At 45.4% G+C, this 18,042-nt stretch overlaps 1 protein-coding gene across 1 annotated transcript in view; it reads left to right on the top strand.

Annotated features, from left to right (window-relative positions):
* Positions 1-18,042, top strand: part of ST18 (ST18 C2H2C-type zinc finger transcription factor) — a 64,051-nt gene that overhangs the window by 28,358 nt on the left and 17,651 nt on the right. The window contains exons 9-12 of the mRNA XM_065895730.1: positions 3,121-3,366; positions 10,452-10,567; positions 15,646-15,708; positions 16,451-16,519. Coding sequence (XP_065751802.1) covers positions 3,121-3,366; positions 10,452-10,567; positions 15,646-15,708; positions 16,451-16,519 — 494 coding nt within the window. The remainder of the gene's footprint in view (positions 1-3,120; positions 3,367-10,451; positions 10,568-15,645; positions 15,709-16,450; positions 16,520-18,042) is intronic.

Raw genomic sequence — 18,042 nt, 5'->3', positions numbered from 1 at the left:
TGCGGAGCGTGGGCTCTAGGCGCGTGGGCTTCAGTAGTTGTGGCACATGGGCTCAGTAGTTGTGGCTCACAGGCTCAGTAGTTGTGGCACGTGGGCTCAGTCGTTGTGGCTCACAGGCTCTAGAGCGCAGGCTCAGTAGTTGTGGCGCACGGGCTTAGTTGCTCCGCGGCGTGTGGGATCTTCCCGGACCAGGGCTCGAACCTGTGTCCCCTGCATTGGCAGGCGGATTCCTAACCCCTGCGCTGCCAGGGAAGCCCTTTTTTAAAATTTTTTTATTTTTATTTTGTTTTATTTTTGTAACGTGCCATTTAATAGATGCGGCGCAGTATCGTTTCTCTGTTGGCAGACATCTGAGTCACTTCTTATTTTATAGCACAGATAAGACTTATAATGAAAAATTATCTCAACTTTCAGTTGAATAATAATTTATAATTGTATAATTTATATATAAATTATATGACAATAATTTATAGTCTGTTTCACTAAAGATGTCCTATATGCACAAAATAAGCTCCTTGAAGTCAGGGACACTGTACGTTTCAGTTTTCTTTTACCCGTAAATATAGTGGCTTGAAAATATTATGTGCTTTCTCAGTCATTTCATGAATAAATACATCTGTCTTATTACAGGTAGCGTCTGTAACTCAAAAGTAGCTGAAGTAGATGGTCACTGATGTCGCTCCTAAGTTGGAAAGTGTATGAGTAGTGTTAGACCAGCCTCAAAAAGCTTAAAATTCAAATACTGAAAACAAGGGTCTAAAACAGCCCTTTAAGAAATGAGCATATTTGGCGTTGGGCTGGGGGTCCATGTCAGAGTGCAGCCGTTCCCTCCCCCTCCTGCCGCCCCCCCCCCCGCACCCTGTCCTCGTTGTCCTGCCATTTGGAGTTTCAAGCACAGAGAGATGTGATGTCTGTTGATAATCTGAATAAAATCCATGCAGTAAACGTGTGAGCCGCCCATCCATGGGCAGAAAGGGGCCCTTCCCTGGTGCTGTGTGTAATTTTGAATGCATCTGTGAGCTCACTTAAAGCCCATCTGTACCCACACGGCCGCCTCCAGCCCAGTCAGGTGCTCAGAGCAGCCGGCTGGGGCACGGGGTGCAGAAAAGCACCTCTTTTAAACATTAGGAATGATTTTTTTTTTCAATCAGCCCATGATTACTCAAGATGTAGGACCATCACAACTCTGAGAATCTCCGATTTTTTAATTTACTCATGGGAAGTTTCTTTTTCCTGTAAAAGCTAAAATATATATTCGTGTTGTCTTGGAATAGTTGGTATTTTTTCAGCAAGCTCGAGTCTGCACTATTTATGGGTTTTGCACTATGAAACACTGCAGCCCAGTCACGTGACTCCTTTTTCCTGAGCCATCTGTCACAGAGGTCTGGAATTTTATGTGAATGTTGGTTGTACAGTCTTAACCCAAGTTTTTTTTTTATTTTTTTACGAAAAATGTCAGCAGCTACAATATTTAGCATTTTACTTTACATTGGCCATTAAACTTGATAGCTGTAGCTCTGTTTCTTTTCTGTAGTCACGTATCAGTTTTGAAGCCAAAAATTGCTCTGATGTACTCCTGGCAGAATGCATTGTATCATGGAGGGAGCACGTAGCACTGATATGGTTAATATCTTGGATTTTTGTAACTAAGGTTTATTAATGCTGGTATAAAAACGTATTTGATATTATACAGATGGCATAAGATGTGGTGGTTACTAAGTTATTATCCCGGATAAGCTGTACTGTGAATTTCAGGGCTTAAAACTATCACAGGAGATTAAACTATTTACTGAAAAGGACAGAAAGATATGACCAGACATCTTAGTACAAATATATTAGAAGCGTATTTACCTCCCACAGATATAATAGGGCATTTCTACCTCATAGGCTGAGAGACTGAGAATAGGAACTTTGCAGGTCAAACAAGCAAACAGAAGAGATGCTTTTATTTTTTAACTCAGGCGGCCGCTACGGTGGGTCACGTCTCAGGGGGACCTGCTGGGGAGGGGGTATGGGTGCAGAGTAAACGGGGAGTTAAAATAAACCCCTGGGAAGTAACCGTTAGGGATCTTACGAGCATATTCAGAGAAGACTTCTGCTTTGCCGGCCAAAGGGAAAAGAGAAGAGACATTGTCCAGAAGCTAATTGTGAATTGATGGATGACAGTGACAGTGCCGCTCAGGTATTCATTTGACCCACTTGCGAGGGTGGCGAGCTCGTTCACCCCGCCTCCTGGGAGTTACTGCCCGGTGGTGTTCACGGTTCGGGGCCACGCACGCCATCCTCGGGCGCACGAGTTGTGGAAGGTCCAGGGCACGTGGGGACTTTGTTGGCACTTGAACCTTAAAAAGAAAATGAAGCTTAGCCAAAGGTCTCCCGAAGAGAAACGCCGTGAGGTAGAATTAAAGTCTCATACTGAGTATCTGGAAGAGAATCACCTTTATTCTGGAGTTTTCACTGTAGAACTTACCCGCTGCTGCCCGCCCCGTCCTGTCATGTGACACCTGGTACCTCCACTCCAGGCCCCCAGGGGAACTTTGGTTTACACTGCCCGCCTCCCCCAACACGCCCGCCATGAGTTAACCAAGCTTTTCTGGCGCGAGGCACCCAGGGTGAAATGTCACTTTCATACTAATCTAATATAGTTCTCATATTTCCCAGTAGAACGTCTCTTCCAGCTGGTTATTTGTGCGTGTTTTTCACGTTAGATTAATATTGTGATGGGGGAAGAATATTGTGCCTCTTTATAAGCTCAAGTGTTAATGCTTCGGAGGATGAATTGGGAGTGATAATTCTGCAAACTAGAAAGGAAGGTTTAAAGCTAAACTTGGGGGAAAAAAAAGGATAAAACAGGTTTAGCCAGTACATTTAGTATTTGGACCATCTTATTTATATTAGGCTTACTTTGTTTAAACCCAGAAACACGAAGCTCACTAATGGGGCTGCTCTGAAAAGTCTGCCTAAGAATTGAACATTAACCAAAGCAAATCGGAAAGCTAGATTTAAAATCAGATATACTTACATAAAAGCTTGCATTTAAAATGATCCCTTAAAAGCCCACATGGCTAGGCTACCACTGCAAACTGCTTAAATGTTTTTCTGTTTCCTATTGTATACCAGGGAGCCGAGATAGAAGTGGATGAAAATGGCACATTGGACTTAAGCATGAAAAAAAACCGAATCCTGGACAAAGCTGCACCCCTAACTTCCACTAACCCTTCTGTTCCAACTGCTTCCTCTTCCCCATTCAAAACCAGCAGCCTGTTGGTCAATGCCGCCTTCTACCAGGCCCTCTGTGATCACGAGGGCTGGAACACGCCTATCAACTATAGCAAAGCTCACGGGAAGACAGAGGAGGAGAAAGAGGTATTGTTTCAATGGGGCCGATAAGCTTGAGACGGAGCGTGATCGAAGGGTGTGGTCAGCTTTTTCCTCCTGGATTAATTCTCACGGTCCTGTGTAGATAATACGTAATTCTGTACCTTGTTTTTGATTTTGGTAAAACGTTGGTTTTCAATTTCAGGAGGAATTTATAAATGAATCCAACGTTTCCCATCCCTTGCCTAAAACAATATGTCATTAGAGTGCGCTGTACCCCCATTACGGCTGAATAGCACGCGCTGCGTGAGAGGTGGCGTCATCTCTCCCTCGGACACGGCAGCCTGTGAGGGGCAGGGTGTCACCCAACACCAAGCCGCCAGCCTCCGTGTGCTCCGCACCGGATGCCGGAACACGAGAACGAATCGGGGGCAAGGACGCATCTCGTCAAGTTCCCTTCCGTGGTTTCGTGGAGGGATGGTGTTGGCATCCCTGTGTGCCGAGCCCCGGTCTGGGGACTGATCGTGGACGCGGGATGTCTCAGCCATGGCAACTCCAGAGTTGTGGGCTGGGCTATCCTTGGAGGTGGCTTCACCCCTGGAAGCCAGACATTGTGGCCGTGCAGGAAGTCATCAGCCCACATCTCACAGTTGGAGCGCCCTGGCTGGGTCTGATTAGCCTTGACTCAGTGTCATTCGAGAGAGTTCATGGCCACACCTCCACTGGTTAGATGCAGTGACATTGCACATGCGACCCCAGCTTTACTGTAGGTGATTCTGTTTGTCAGGGAAGTGGTTCCTTCTTGCCAGTTGACGTGTTTAAAGAACTGAAATAGACATTTGAAAGTGTGTGTCCTCGCCTTTTACAGTTGTGTGTAGCTCAGAGACCTTGGTGGAAGACTAAGTGGATTTAGCATATATGCTTTTTTATTGAAGATAGTTGATTTACAGTATCATGTAAGTTTCAGGTAGAGCACAGCGATTCAGTTATACGTGTGTGTGTGTGTATTCTTTTTCAGATTCTTTTCCCTTATAGGTTATTACGTAATATCGAGTATAGTTCCTTGTGTGATTTTTAGCATCTGCTTTAACATCTCAGGGCATGAGTCAATGTCAATGGCAGTGATGACAAGACTGGGCTGTTTCCTGTTCCCCTTCTTTCCTTCCCTCCCTCCCATCCTCCCTCCGCACACTTTCACTGTGATCCCCACGTCCAGGCAGTAAGGTTGGTCCTGAGGATGCAGTACCACCTGGCACACGCTTCCTGCCCACGCTTCCTCCACACACGTGCTCAGTCTGGTAGGAGGACCAACCTGTAACCAAGCTCACGGACCAGCGAGTAGCTAAGAAGGCACGCAGAGTAGACGGGAGGGCCGGAGGAGCCCCCAGGACCCAAGGCAGGCTCTGCGTCACCACTGGCCACACCATCACGGGGAGGCTGGGGGGACTGACACAGCAGCAGCTTCAGGTTGGAGTCTGCCATACAGGGTCTAGTCATTGTCACTCTGCTTGGCTTTTAAAAATTCACCCAAGGACTTCCCTGGTGATGCAGTGGTTAAGAATCCGCCTGCCAGTGCAGGGGACGTGGGTTGGAGCCCTGGTCCAGGAAGATCCCACATGCCGCAGAGCAACTAAGCCTGTGCGCCACAACTACTGAGCCTGTGCTCTAGAGCCCGCAATCCACAACTACTGAGCCCGTGTGCCACAACTACTGAAGCCTGTGCGCCTAGAGCCCGTGCTCCGCAACAAGATAAGCCACTGCAATGAGAAGCCCGCGCACTTCAACAAAGAGTAGCCCCCGCTCACCGCAACTAGAGAGAGCCCACACACAGCAACGAAGACCCAATGCAGCCAAAAATAAAATAAATAAATAAATTTATTAAAAAATATTTACCCAAGTATTTAGGGATGGTCTTAGTTAATCTATCATAACACTGTTTTAGAAGAACTGTTTCTTAAATCATATACATTTGACTCTAATAAATATAAAACTGACCCTGCAACGTGTAAGAAACTGCTTCGCCTCAGGTGGTGACTGTGAACCGGTGAGTGTGCATCTCTGCCCTCTTCCATGTCCCCGGCTGCTTCAGCTGTGCAAAGTCACAGAAGTTACACCTAACTTACGTCATCATACAATCCAGAAATCTGCCGGTATTCGCATTAGCGATCTCTCGGCACGCGGGTCTGAGATGGAAGTCAGGAGACGGGGAGTGGGCTGAGAGCAAGTTTGTCGATTCGGTCCAGTCCGTGCACATCAGCTCCCGAGACGGGGGACGCCCCCAGTCCACGAGACTCCCGATTGCCAACCGGGCCTATTCCACTCCCCACAGGGGGACCTAATGGCAGTTACGAGGCCTGGAGGTAGAGGTCCAGTCAAAGGCACGTGGCACGGAGGACGGTCCCTTCCGGGTAAGCATCACGGCGTCCCTGTTCCTGGGCGATCCAGCTGGAAGGGAACCCTCCCGTGTTGGGGAGTCTCGGTGCTGCGTGCAGGGGCTTAGACTTTCTGTCCTCACCCCTGCGAGCCCGCTGTACACAGGCCAAGGTCACCGTTGACAAGCAGTCTCCTTTCTGTTCACCAGTCAGGGGTCCAGTCCAGTCCCAACCAGTAATGAAGCATAGTGGGTTCTTGTTCCCTTCAGGGTGTTTGTGTCATTTGACATCGGTTTTAAGTTTGTGCAGCGATGTCTACAGGGTAACCCTCGTATTCTGGGACACTCCTGCTGCTTGGGGGTCTAGTGAGCACCTCAGGGACCTCCTTGTATGTACTTCTTATCCCTCAGATCACCAGAAAATTCAGTCTCATGACAAATATTCTCTCTTTATCAAAACATGTGGATTCACCCAGGCGGCTTTATGGATTCAGCTGGAGTACGTTCCTATCTAAGGCTGACGGACCTGTGACAGTGTTCAACGTGCCAGCAAAATCGTGGGGGAAATGACTTGTTTAGATTAGATTTCTGCTCCTTCCAGAATGGCTTGCCTCCTTCGGGTCTGATAGTGTAGACTCACTGCTGCAAATGGCAACCTAAGTATTCTGACGTCTGGAATTGACAAGCTAAGTGGAAATTCGGTGTTACTGAGAGCAGCAAAGAGGACTTTGGAGACATCAACTGAGTTCTTGGAGTCCAAGTGCTTGCACTAGGGTTTTTGTTTTTTTTGCGGTACGCGGGCCTCTCACTGTTGTGGCCTCTCCCGTTGCGGAGCACAGGCTCCGGACGCGCAGGCTCAGCGGCCATGGCTCACGAGCGCAGCCGCTCCACGGCACGTGGGATCCTCCCGGACCGGGGCACGAACCCGCGTCCCCTACATCGGCAGGCAGACCCTCAACCACTGCGCCACCAGGGAAGCCCTGCACTAGGTTCGAGTTGACAAATATGGTTTCAGCCTAACGCCTATTGTCACGGTCTGAACGTGGGTGGTTCATTGCTGGGGCGCTGTCCCCGCGCGGACACACACAAATTTGCTTCTGAACCCCTGTAACTCCTGGGGCAGCTTCTCACCCTTGTTCTTTGTGCTTTCATCCGTGCCAAGGTAATTTACCAATAGAGAGTATTTTTCACATTTTGTTCTGAATCCCTAAATGAAAAATGTGATACTCGATAGTTATTATTTTGAAAAAGTAGATTGTATTCAATGTCGTCGTTGGGAAGGTAGCAGAGGGAGGCCATGTTGGGTAAGAATAAAGATTAAAGATCTTTTTAAACAGCATCTCATTATCCTAACAGTTCTGAAAGGCAGGATTATTATCAAAGTTTCTAGAGGAGAAAATTGAGGCTTGCCGGGGTAAAGTTGTTGTTCTTTGGTCATATAGAAAATAAGTAATGGGCCTGGGCTTCCCTAAAATGAAGAAAAGGGAGAGGGAGAAAATGGAGAAAAGGAAAAGAAAAAAGTACACAGGGAAATGGAGACAGCTAGGAAATATTGAGAAAAAGCGGGAAGGAAAGGAGAAAGAGAATAATGCAGCAGTGGTACTTGGCCAGGTGTGTGCTGGAGACCACAGTGGTTTTGGTGCTTCTTAGGATGGCAGGACCGGACCAGAGCCCCTGAGCCCGGTTACAGGACGTGACTCCACGTGACCACACAAACCAGGGACGGATGGTCCTGGCTGTCCTTCCCGTGAGCTCTGCAGAGACGCAGCTCGGGGCCCCAGCGGTGCTCTGCGAACGTGGACTGTTCCCACCTCCCCAGCCCCGCGCATCCCACGTGAGACTCACACCCGTTGCCCCGACCAGAAACTGGGCGATTATTTCCAATTCATTGTATCTAGTTCATATGCACAACAGTTGCCTCATTTTGGTGGTAATTTTCAGAAAATATTGTCTGTCTCTCTCAGTGAAATAGCCTGTCCAGATGCCCTCTAAAAACAAAATCCTGAATCTGGAAAAACCTCAAATTATCTCAAAAGGAAAGCGCTGAGAAATAACTAGGCCTGTCGGTTTCATTCAACTGTCAGTTCTCCAAAGATTTCAGGGCTTCAAATGTTAAAAGTGCCAGATGCTATTATCTGTTATTCATGTTCCCATTATGTTCTGGTCTTTACTGAAATCTATATAAACTTCTGTCTGTACATTAAAGGAATTTCATTGCACCCATATACTCTCTAAACACACACATATATATGTGTGCCACATTTTCTCTTTATGTCTCCCCAATATAAATTTATTATTTTCAAAATGATACTTTAAATGTTGAAAAAATTCCGACAAATGATGTTGGCATATTTTTATGGTGTGCTATTTAGGAGTTTATCCAATATACAATGCTTCTGTAACAAAATTAAGCATTCTTATAGTGACGGTCACCTGTATTTTAATACCTATGCTCTCTGCAAGCTTCTAGAGGTAGAATTCTGAGCAAAAAAAGAAAGGGAAAAAGACAACTACTTCATAATGCAATCACATACCCAAGAGTCCATAGTTTTTAAAAGAAGTTACAAAATATTTAAAAGGTCATATCCAATAAAATTATCCTACCGAAACCTCAGCACATACCACTGTGATAAGTTAAATACCATATATTCTGCAGGCATTAATTTTGAATGCATTTGAGTCAAATAAGTTAAACTTTCATAGTCGATCGTTTCTTTCAAAATCCCTTGTCTTCCATAATATGCAGATTCAACAAACAACAGCTAATGACCTTTATGTGTTCATCTGTACGTGCCTCCTTAGAGACACTTTGCTCTCGTTCATCGCAAAGAAAATAATAAAATAGCTCCTTTTCACTTTATGCCATTTTTGTGAAAAATTCAGCGTCTGAACAGAAAAACAAAAGCTGTTCCACACTGAGACAAAATTGGATTTATCATTTGTATCGACTTTCAGAAGGCCAAGTCGTTTGTAAATTATAGTGGAAAGCACCACCCGGGCTGAATCCAGGTAGCTCCAAATGAAACGGAAGGTGGTGCTAACGCTTCACTTTAGGCATTTACGCTGTGAAACGTGAAAAGGATAAGCATAATTCAGTTCTTTTCTGTAGATTCCACGGAAGCCCTTCTCTTCTACCTTAGTAGATAACTCTCATCGAACACCTATTTCTCTTTAGTTTTCAGGGGTGTATTATTATCTGCTACTATTTTCAAACACTAATCAATAATATAAAATGGAATACTCAGTATTAAAAATACTATGAAAGAAGAAATTGGACCAAACCGTGTTTTGTTAATTTGGTCTGAAGATAATGTTACTTGAGGTCGTGCAAACGTATTTACCACTGTGTGGTCCTATGGAAAATCATTGATTGAAGTGTTATCCAAGTAATTAATGAAAGAGATTGCATTTGCCTTTATGACCGAGATGAAGGCTTAAGCGTTTTTCTTTGTTTGGGAAAATCCAGGGATTTTGTTTTTCCACTGATTTGGGGTGTAGACTCAGGATTACAAACATTGTATTTGCCCTTTTGCAATTTCATATTCACTTGATTTAAATGAGGTTTACCTTGAATAACTCAAAATTGCTTTCTCACCTTAAATGGGTCAGTACTTTTGAGATTTAGGAGACAGTTTTTTTATATTAGTTAATCTGATCTTAATATTAAATCCAGAACGTATTATATTTACTGGATATAAACTTAATGATAAAAGTAAGCTATTTATGTGACTGAATAAAACCGTCATTAGTTTTCTGTAAGATAATATATCAGATGGTAAATAAATGATTTGAAAGGATCAATGAGATTTCCTTATGAAATCAGGATCAGTACCAAGCTTAAACTAAGGCCATGAAAATTAGTGATAACCCAACAAGAGATTCCATCCAATGAGTAAAACCATTACAAAATGCCAACTTAGCAAAAGAGGTAGTTTAAGGAAAACAGGAAGTGATGTGAGACTAAAAGCAATTATCCAGAAAAATCAAACTAAATGTTGCCTAGATATTGTGGACTCGGTGATTACATATTTAAACAAACAATTTAAATCTTAATTATCTGCTTATCAGAAAGGACATTCTGGGCTTCCCTGGTGGCGCAGTGGTTGAGAGTCCACCTGCCGATGCAGGGGACGCGGGTTCGTGTCCCGGTCCGGGAAGATCCCACATGCCGCGGAGCGGCTGGGCCCGTGAGCCATGGCCGCTGAGCCTGCGCGTCCGGAGCCTGTGCTCCGCAACGGGAGAGGCCACGACAGTGAGAGGCCCGCGTATCGCCACAAAAAAAAAAAAAAGAAAGAAAGGACATTCTCCTAGCCTAAATTTACTTCTTCCTTCTCTGCTTGAAAATATGTGTGATTCATTTTTTGCAGTGTTTCTTTTACCAATGACTGCTGTGTGCATAAAGAACTCTTCCTATGTTCTCTACGAAATGTTTGCTATGCTGTAAAACTTAAAATATATTAAAATATTAACTTATTTACATAGCTCAAGAAATACCTCTGTAGTTATATTTGCCAAAATGCAAACTTTCTAAAGGTGTGCCCGTGAGTTATAATTTCTCATTCTTCACCGAGCATAAATGTCCATAGCAGTCCAGATCTACCCTTATACTCATTATCTTATTTATTTTGTGTACAAATCCGATGAGGGATGTCATCTAAGTCTTTAAGCCAAAACTCAAATTTGACCCCAATGACTTCAAATACAGTTGTCTTTCCAGGGTTTCCTAATGCCTTGTGTGCTTCTGTATTATTTTTGTTTTCAGAAAGACCCAGTGAGCTCTCTAGAAAATTTAGAGGAAAAGAAGTTCCCTGGAGAGGCCTCCATACCAAGCCCTAAACCCAAGCTCCACGCGAGAGATCTCAAGAAGGAACTAATCACGTAAGTCATCTGGAGTGGCTTGCTCTGTGGTTCTAGAACGGAGACTCCAATTCAAAACCTTGAGTGATAAATAACGCCTTGGCTTATGGAGCTGACTTTGCAGATGTTTTAGGGCAATTTCAACCAGTTGGTAGTTAAATGTTCTGTACATACCTAGACCTATGCTCAGAACTAAGAGGATTATGAAAAAAATGTACCTGACATGATCTCATGCTACGAGAATTAAAAGTCTAATCGACCGAAAAACAGAACATGTAAAACAATTAGAAATGTTTATGTTCTGATCAGCAGATCTTAATCTAACACCCACTGGCCTCAGAGGATCCAAGTCAGGGCTTCAGGGAGTCTACAGACTCACAAAACTTAATGGCAGAGCGTTACTTGGGAAGGGGGTTCATGGTTTTCGTCACATTCTCAAGGGCTTCCGTGCCTCAGAAGTTGAAAGGACAGGGCAGGAAGTACTAGTCGAGCTGCAGCGGGTTCTGAGACAGGCCCGGCCGTCCGGAGCAGAAGGGCCCGAGCTGAGCCCCAGGACCAGGTGACCTGGAGAGAGCGAGAGAGCAGGGCGAGGGCCCTGAGAAGATGGCCAGGTTTCCCGTGAACAAGCCACAGGGTGTTTGGGCAGAAAAGTGCACTAGGGCTGGGGTATCTTAGGAAGAGCAGTGTGCAGAGTTCTTCAGGGGCCGGGTGCACGTGGGGACCGTCTGGTGGCAGGAAGATCACCTGAATTGTTGGCTAGAGATGCAGACGTGAGATCGTGAGCTGCGGCCTGGGAGATGGGGCCTCCAGGGAAGATGTATAAGAGGAAGCGAACAGAGTGCCCGGCCCAGAATTCGAGGGCGCTCATCCTGCTGGGACCTGACAGGGAAAATGAAGCCCACAAAGAACAAAGACCTGGGGCCAAGGGGGAGGCAAGTGACGGTCATGGGAGCTGAGAGCTCAGAAAACTCCCACCTGGGCCTTGGATGGTCTCAGATGCCACAGCAAGTTCAAAGAGGTTAAAGCAGAGAAGGCAGGGCAAACCCCAGGAGAGCGGGCCTTGGGAATAAGCGAGGCCAGCCAGCGGGGGGACGGGGGGCGGGGGCAGAGCTGGGGTGCGAGGGACGTACCACGAAATGACGCAGGGACGTTAACTAGGACTGTGGCCTGAGCCCAGCTCGCACACCCTTACTCCTCTTTCGCCCCGAAGACCGCTGACCGGGGGCTGTTGGAGGTCACAGTGTGGTGCACACAGCTCGCTTACGGGTGTGAGTTCGCCCGGGCCATCGCCAGGACACAGGCCGTCCTGACCGCCTTCTCCTCGCCTTCCGGTCACCGCTGTGCGGGGGACATGGAGACATCAGGGTGGACGTTGAGGGAGGGAGAGAGGGCACAGGGAGGGGAGGGGCTTTCAGGCAGAGGCAAGGCGGGAACCGTGGCTTTGGGGCGTTTATATCCTCAGCAGAGAGTGTAGTCCCGGCGGGTTGGTTGCCGGGAGTGAGTGAGTGACATGCAAGAAAACCTTTTCCACAGGAACGTGATTAAACGTTCATGTATATTCTCACCCAGTACAGTTAAAGCTGCCAGCTAATGAGAGTTTCTAGCAGAGAGGGACCCTTGCACTTAGGCGCTGGCATCTGTACCCTCTTCTGAGTCCCCCAGCAGAAAAGTACGTTTACGTTTTTCTAATACAATAGATTAAGCACCCTGTCCTGAGTAGAATGCTCTGCCCACCGATCTCTGCGGGCCCGTCCTCCCCTCCCTCGGCTCTTCCCCCACGTGTCACCCACCCGAGAGGCCTTCCCGGCTGTTGTGGTCCCCCCTTCCCAGCCCCGCTGCTCCCGCCCCCTTTCCCAGGAGGGCAGGCTCTTCCAGCCACTGAGGTTGCTTCTTCCACGTCCCCGCGTGGGCCCCTGGTACCACTGCACTGCCGCTCATTTCCCCAGTGACAGGGACACACCTCAGACGCTGCACAGGCCCTGCACACGCAAGCTGTCGATCAGAAGACCCGAGCCAGCATCAGTCTGTCCTGTCCACACTCAAGTGATTTTTTTTTAATATCTTTATTGGAGTGTAATTGCTTTACAATGGTGCGTTAGTTTCTGCTGTGTAACAAAGTGAATCAGCTATATGTATACATATATCCCCATATCCCCTCCCTCTTGCGTCTCCCTCCCACCCCTCTAGGTGGTCACAAAGCACCGAGCAGATCTCCCTGTGCTATGCGGCTGTTTCCCACTAGCTATCTACCTTACATTTGGTAGTGTATATATGTCCATGCCACTCTCTCACTTCGTCCCAGCTTCCCCTTCCCCCTCCCCGTGTCCTCAAGTCCATTCTCTACGGCTGCGTCTTTATTCCTGTCCTGCCCCTAGGTTCCTATGACCATTTTCTTTTTAGATTCCATATATGTGTATTAGCATATGGTATTTGTTTTTCTCTTTCTGACTTACTTCACTCTGTCTGACAGCTGCTAGGTCCATCCACCTCACTACAGATGACTCAATTTCGTTTCTTTTTATGGTTGAGTGATTTTTAAATAATCGATTATGCTGCATTCCTTAAGGATTTCGTGGGCAGACATTGCTGCCTCGAGCATGTTGTTCTCTTAGGAGGTTAACATTTCCTGATGATGTAGGGCCCACATACCAGAGCAGCACGTCACCAAGCACAGCACCCTCCGGGAGGTGCCCCGGCGCGGCCATGTCGAGGCTGCCATGGGCCTGCGAGTCAAGTTTCTAAAATCTTTGTATGCATTTTGTGTCTGCATATTGTCTCAGATATCTTCCAAAAGGGCCAATGTTTATCCTTTGAAGGTAGATTTTGGAAATTTCCAGAGTCGTTCCAAGCTAAATGAAATGGAAAGAACTGATAATTAACCTGCATCACCATTTTAGACAGAAAAATTAAGTGTGATTATTTTGTAAGGGGCACTTCTCATTGGTGCAAAGAGAAAGGGCTCCAAAAAGATGGTGAACAATTTTTGGAATGGAATCATGAATTCCTAGGAAATTGACTCTCTAGAGGCCTCGTGGTCTTCCGCTCATTTCGGAACAGGGGAGCGCTTGCGTGGGTACCACGTACTTCTACACACCTGTGTCACACACTGGTTCTGTAAACGTCTCACTGCTTTACAGTTTCACCCTGTCCTTATTATGCTTTGTTTTATGTTTCTAAGAGATAAATGCACCTTAACTGCTTACCAGAAACTGTTCCGCTAAAATAGGACTTTTTGATGTCATTGATCAACATGAATTTGCTTAGAGTTTGAGCCCCACTTACTGAGGGAACTAGCTAGTTTCCTTTCTCTGAGCTGTGATACTCTCATTTGCAAATCTTCCCAGAATACAGCACCCACCTGGGATCTGCACATGTTATCGTACAAGATTTCTCATTGAAGATCGGATCCAAAACAGGACCTTTTCCCACTACCTCGCCCCCTGCAATCTTGGCTTTATTCCTTGACCTCTTTGTACCACAGAGCTGAAACAAAACAGCCACTATTTAAATGCACACTTTATCATTATACTTCCTAAGTAATTTATTATAACTGTCTGGTTTAAAAAATCACTGGCACTTTGCCTCTCCTGGCAGTATTAATAGGCATAATTTAAAAATAGAAATAAAATTTAAAGTAAAATAAAACAAATGCAAAGCTATTTTGGCACACCAGGTGGCGATGTATTTCCAAAGTAGGAATTCCCAGGGCACTGTAACCCATCTCTCACGCTCTGAATATTCCAGCTGTGTAATTATCAGAAAAGATTTTTTCTCTGCTTAGTGGGTGAATGGCACTTGCAAGATAACTCAGCTCAGACGTTAGTCGTTGTTCTTTTTTTTCTTTATTTGTTTACATATATTTGTAGCTTCCGCATTTTCCTTTCTGATGTTCCATCTAGGAAAGTGGTGGGCAAAGAGCTGGCTGGTTCAGCTCGGATCAAGCTCCAGAAATCAAACATCTCTCTGAGAGATGAAGACGTTCTAACTCTTACAGTTTCCTTAGAGTACCTGAGAATGATTGGAAAGTAGCTCACAGGGGAAAAAAATACTGAGAAGGTGACGTTTCAGAAATCTTGGATGTCATCAATCTATCCCCAAATGCCCCTTTAAAGAGGCAGAGTCTGCGTTCCACACGTGGGTGAGCCTTCACGTTAGGCAGGGTGCCGAAAACATCAGAAAGCACTAGTGACGTAGCTGATGTCCCTGATTATTGACGCAAAGACCACCGAGTGGGCTGGGGTCAATCTGCTTACCTCACACCAGCAACTTTCAAGCAGCGTCAGAGGGAAATAAAGGGCTCAGAAACCAAGGAATCTGTTAACTCTGGCAGCAAAACTGCTCAGGATACCTATCCACTTGCATTATTTTTAAAACACACATAAGATGCGCAGAACGTGACCAGCTTCTGAGATAAATGAAGTGCCCGGGACAGACTCCGGTCTTGGGCAGACAGCCTGGAGAGCCTACTGCTTAGGTGGTTAATTCCTCGTTGTCTTTGCTGGGTTCAAAACTTTGAATGAAACTGATCACAAGCTTTATTAACTAAACTTCGTAACTATTTCTGTACTATCAGCAACTGTCCCATCTAAAATGTCAGTTTACATTTTAGCCATATGTAGTATTTTCAAAGATCTTCTTTTTCAGGTGTTATGAAGTTACTATGTTATCTTTTTCTTTAAAAAAAGTCACAAAAATTTCTTTCTGAAATCTGTGATATGATTGGTACCTAAGAGCTGCTATCATGGTGAAGCATGGGTGTTTAATATTTATGTTTTATAACTCATATTTTCAAAGAAATAGAACCCCACTGACGGTTGATTCACTCACATCCATTACCAGGACACGTATTTTAGCATCACTGTCCTCCATCGTCTGAATCAGAGAGCTGATGTGATCCTGGAAACTGATAACTCAGGATCATGACAGTTCCCTCTTGTCTCGTCTGCTGGTCCTTACATAATCTACATCTTTAGTTCATTAGCTTCTTCACGTCCCACATGTGTTAACTGGTCTTGAAAAGAGAAGCTACCTCATACCCAGTCAGAGCAAGTGCATCCGTGAATGCACCTGACCCTGATTCTATGTTTTTATTGACCCAGCTGTCCAACGCCAGGATGCGACGGGAGCGGGCACGTCACAGGCAACTATGCATCTCATCGCAGGTAGCTCCCCACCCTCTCACTTAGGCGTTCTGCATCTGTCCTCCGTAAGGACTCACCCTCACCCTCTCTAGAAAGATATCTCGATCGGGAGTTGGAGACTGAGTTAGTTGGGGTTTTGGTTCGTTTCATTTTTCAGAAATAAAGCTAAGTCTTCAGTCTTTTTACTGAGATTGTAAAGAAGGTGTACTTCTCTGGTCAATAATGGTTTTCTGATCCTATGATCCAGGCTACAACCCAGAAGTTAGAGTTCATGTCAGGCTCGGGTCCTGTCTAGCTTTAGGACTCAAGTGAAACCCAGGTAGGACGGCAGTGACCTGAACTGACCTTTTACGCTGTGGGAGGCTTCAGTAAAGGGTTGGAGGGACAGTAGTGCAGAGGCTGTGCTCGGCCCTTCCTCCCACCTGTGTCACCCGTGTGATTCGCTGTCCCTCTGGGCAGGGCCTTAACTTCTGAGCACCATACCTCGGGATGCAGAGGGAGGGTTCTCTGGGTCAGTCATCACTGGAGCCGGGGGTCTCGCTGGGCTAAAGCCCCTGGTTTGGTAAATAGCAAACCAGAGTCTGTGACAAGTAGTCAAGGTACCCAAAGCCCGGTCTGGCTAGAGCAGCAAAGACGGGTTCAGACTTTTTCCCAAAGCCCGTCGGTGGATTGAACATGTGTTCACCAGCTCAGGCTGCCCCCAAGTGAGGCCTGCGTGTGTCAGCGCGTGTGTCTCTGTTTTTGCTTTCTCCTCCCTCTTCAGTGTTTCTGGATGTCCTTTGGCAGATAAGACTCTGAAATCCCTCATGGCGGCCAACTCTCAGGAACTCAAGTAAGTGTCCGGCCAGGGTGGCCCTAACCAGGGGCAGATGGCACCTAAGTAAATTATGACCACGCGCTCTCTCACCAAAAACTCAAACAGCTAAAACCAAATCACTGTAATTTAGTTTAGTTAATTAGCTGGACTTGGAGGGTTTGTATTTCACAATGTTTTTAAAAGCAATGACGTTGGGCTTCCCTGGTGGCGCAGTGGTTGAGAGTCCGCCTGCCGATGCAGGGGACGTGGGTTCATGCCCCGGTCCGGGAAGATCCCACATGCCGCGGAGCGGCTGGGCCCGTGAGCCAGGGCCGCTGAGCCTGCGCGTCCGGACCCTGTGCTCCGCAACGGGAGAGGCCACAACAGTGAGAGGCCCGCGTACAGAAAAAAAAAAAAAAAAAATGTTAAAAGCAATGATGTTGAACACCTACGACACCTTTTCTCTGTTACCTTCAGAACGTGTACACTAATCAGACTTGGAGGGTACGGCCAGCATTTTCATCATCTGACTTTAGGAAAACTGCTCAGTACTTTACCTTGTGGGCATTTTGAATCATATGACAGCCTTTCACTTTTGGGGGCGACATACAATTCTGGCTCCTTTTCACCTTGTCTACAGGATCTCAAAGTCACACGTATATTAACTTACGTTGATTGATTTGATTTTTCCTACTATTACCTTCTTTTATCCCAAACTTCTCACCTGTTATTTTCATGTGTGGTTATAATACTTGCAGACTAATAAAAAGTTACAATCCACTATTTACCCTTTAAAAATATAAGGCATACATTCAGAAAAGATGAAGAATAACATTGATTAGCAAAACGCATTTGCATATAACATTTTAGGAAAAATCAGTGTTACTATGTCTAGTGATAAAATAATATTTGTGTAAATAGTAGAATTAACACTTGGTGTCTAAATTACAGGTAACATTTCAGAGAATATATCTTCTTAATATTCTGCTAGTATTTCCATTTTTTAACTTGTTTAAAATTTATCCAAAAAAAGTTTATGAAACAAGATGTGATATTAAACAGGTATAAAAATTCAGAATTTTAGTACCATGAACAGTAAAGACAACTCTAAAATATACAAAGTGAGTGCACAATTGATTGTGTCAGTGTAGATTCGAGAAATCGTTTTATTGGCTACCATCTTTCTAGATTGAAATGTAAGGATGTGAAGTGGAGACTTATTAGCAGATTGAAAGGAGAGAAGGGCTAGGCATACTCACTCAATCTTAGTTGCTCTGAACTTCTCTATTGCCGTATCTTAAAAATAGCTATCAGTTCTCCTAAGTATTTTCTCTAAACATTATTTCTAGAAGAAAATGTTGATAATACATTGAAAACATGTAGATTGAGTGGTTCTATAGCAATGTTCAGTACTTACCTGCTTTATACAGCCACCTAATAAGTAACATCTTTGTGGGTTTTTTCTGTACAGAAAGAAAAGGGGACATTTCGTTGACCTCTTGTTTGGATATTCAGGGAGAATTTCAAAGCAAGGTTTTTTTGGCATAGACTTTTCCAGA

Source organism: Phocoena phocoena, chromosome 17 (genome assembly GCF_963924675.1).
Source record: "Phocoena phocoena chromosome 17, mPhoPho1.1, whole genome shotgun sequence".
Taxonomy (NCBI): Eukaryota; Metazoa; Chordata; class Mammalia; order Artiodactyla; family Phocoenidae; genus Phocoena; species Phocoena phocoena.
The sequence above is the reverse complement of the archived record's forward strand: the minus strand, read 5'-3'. Positions and strand labels throughout refer to the sequence as shown.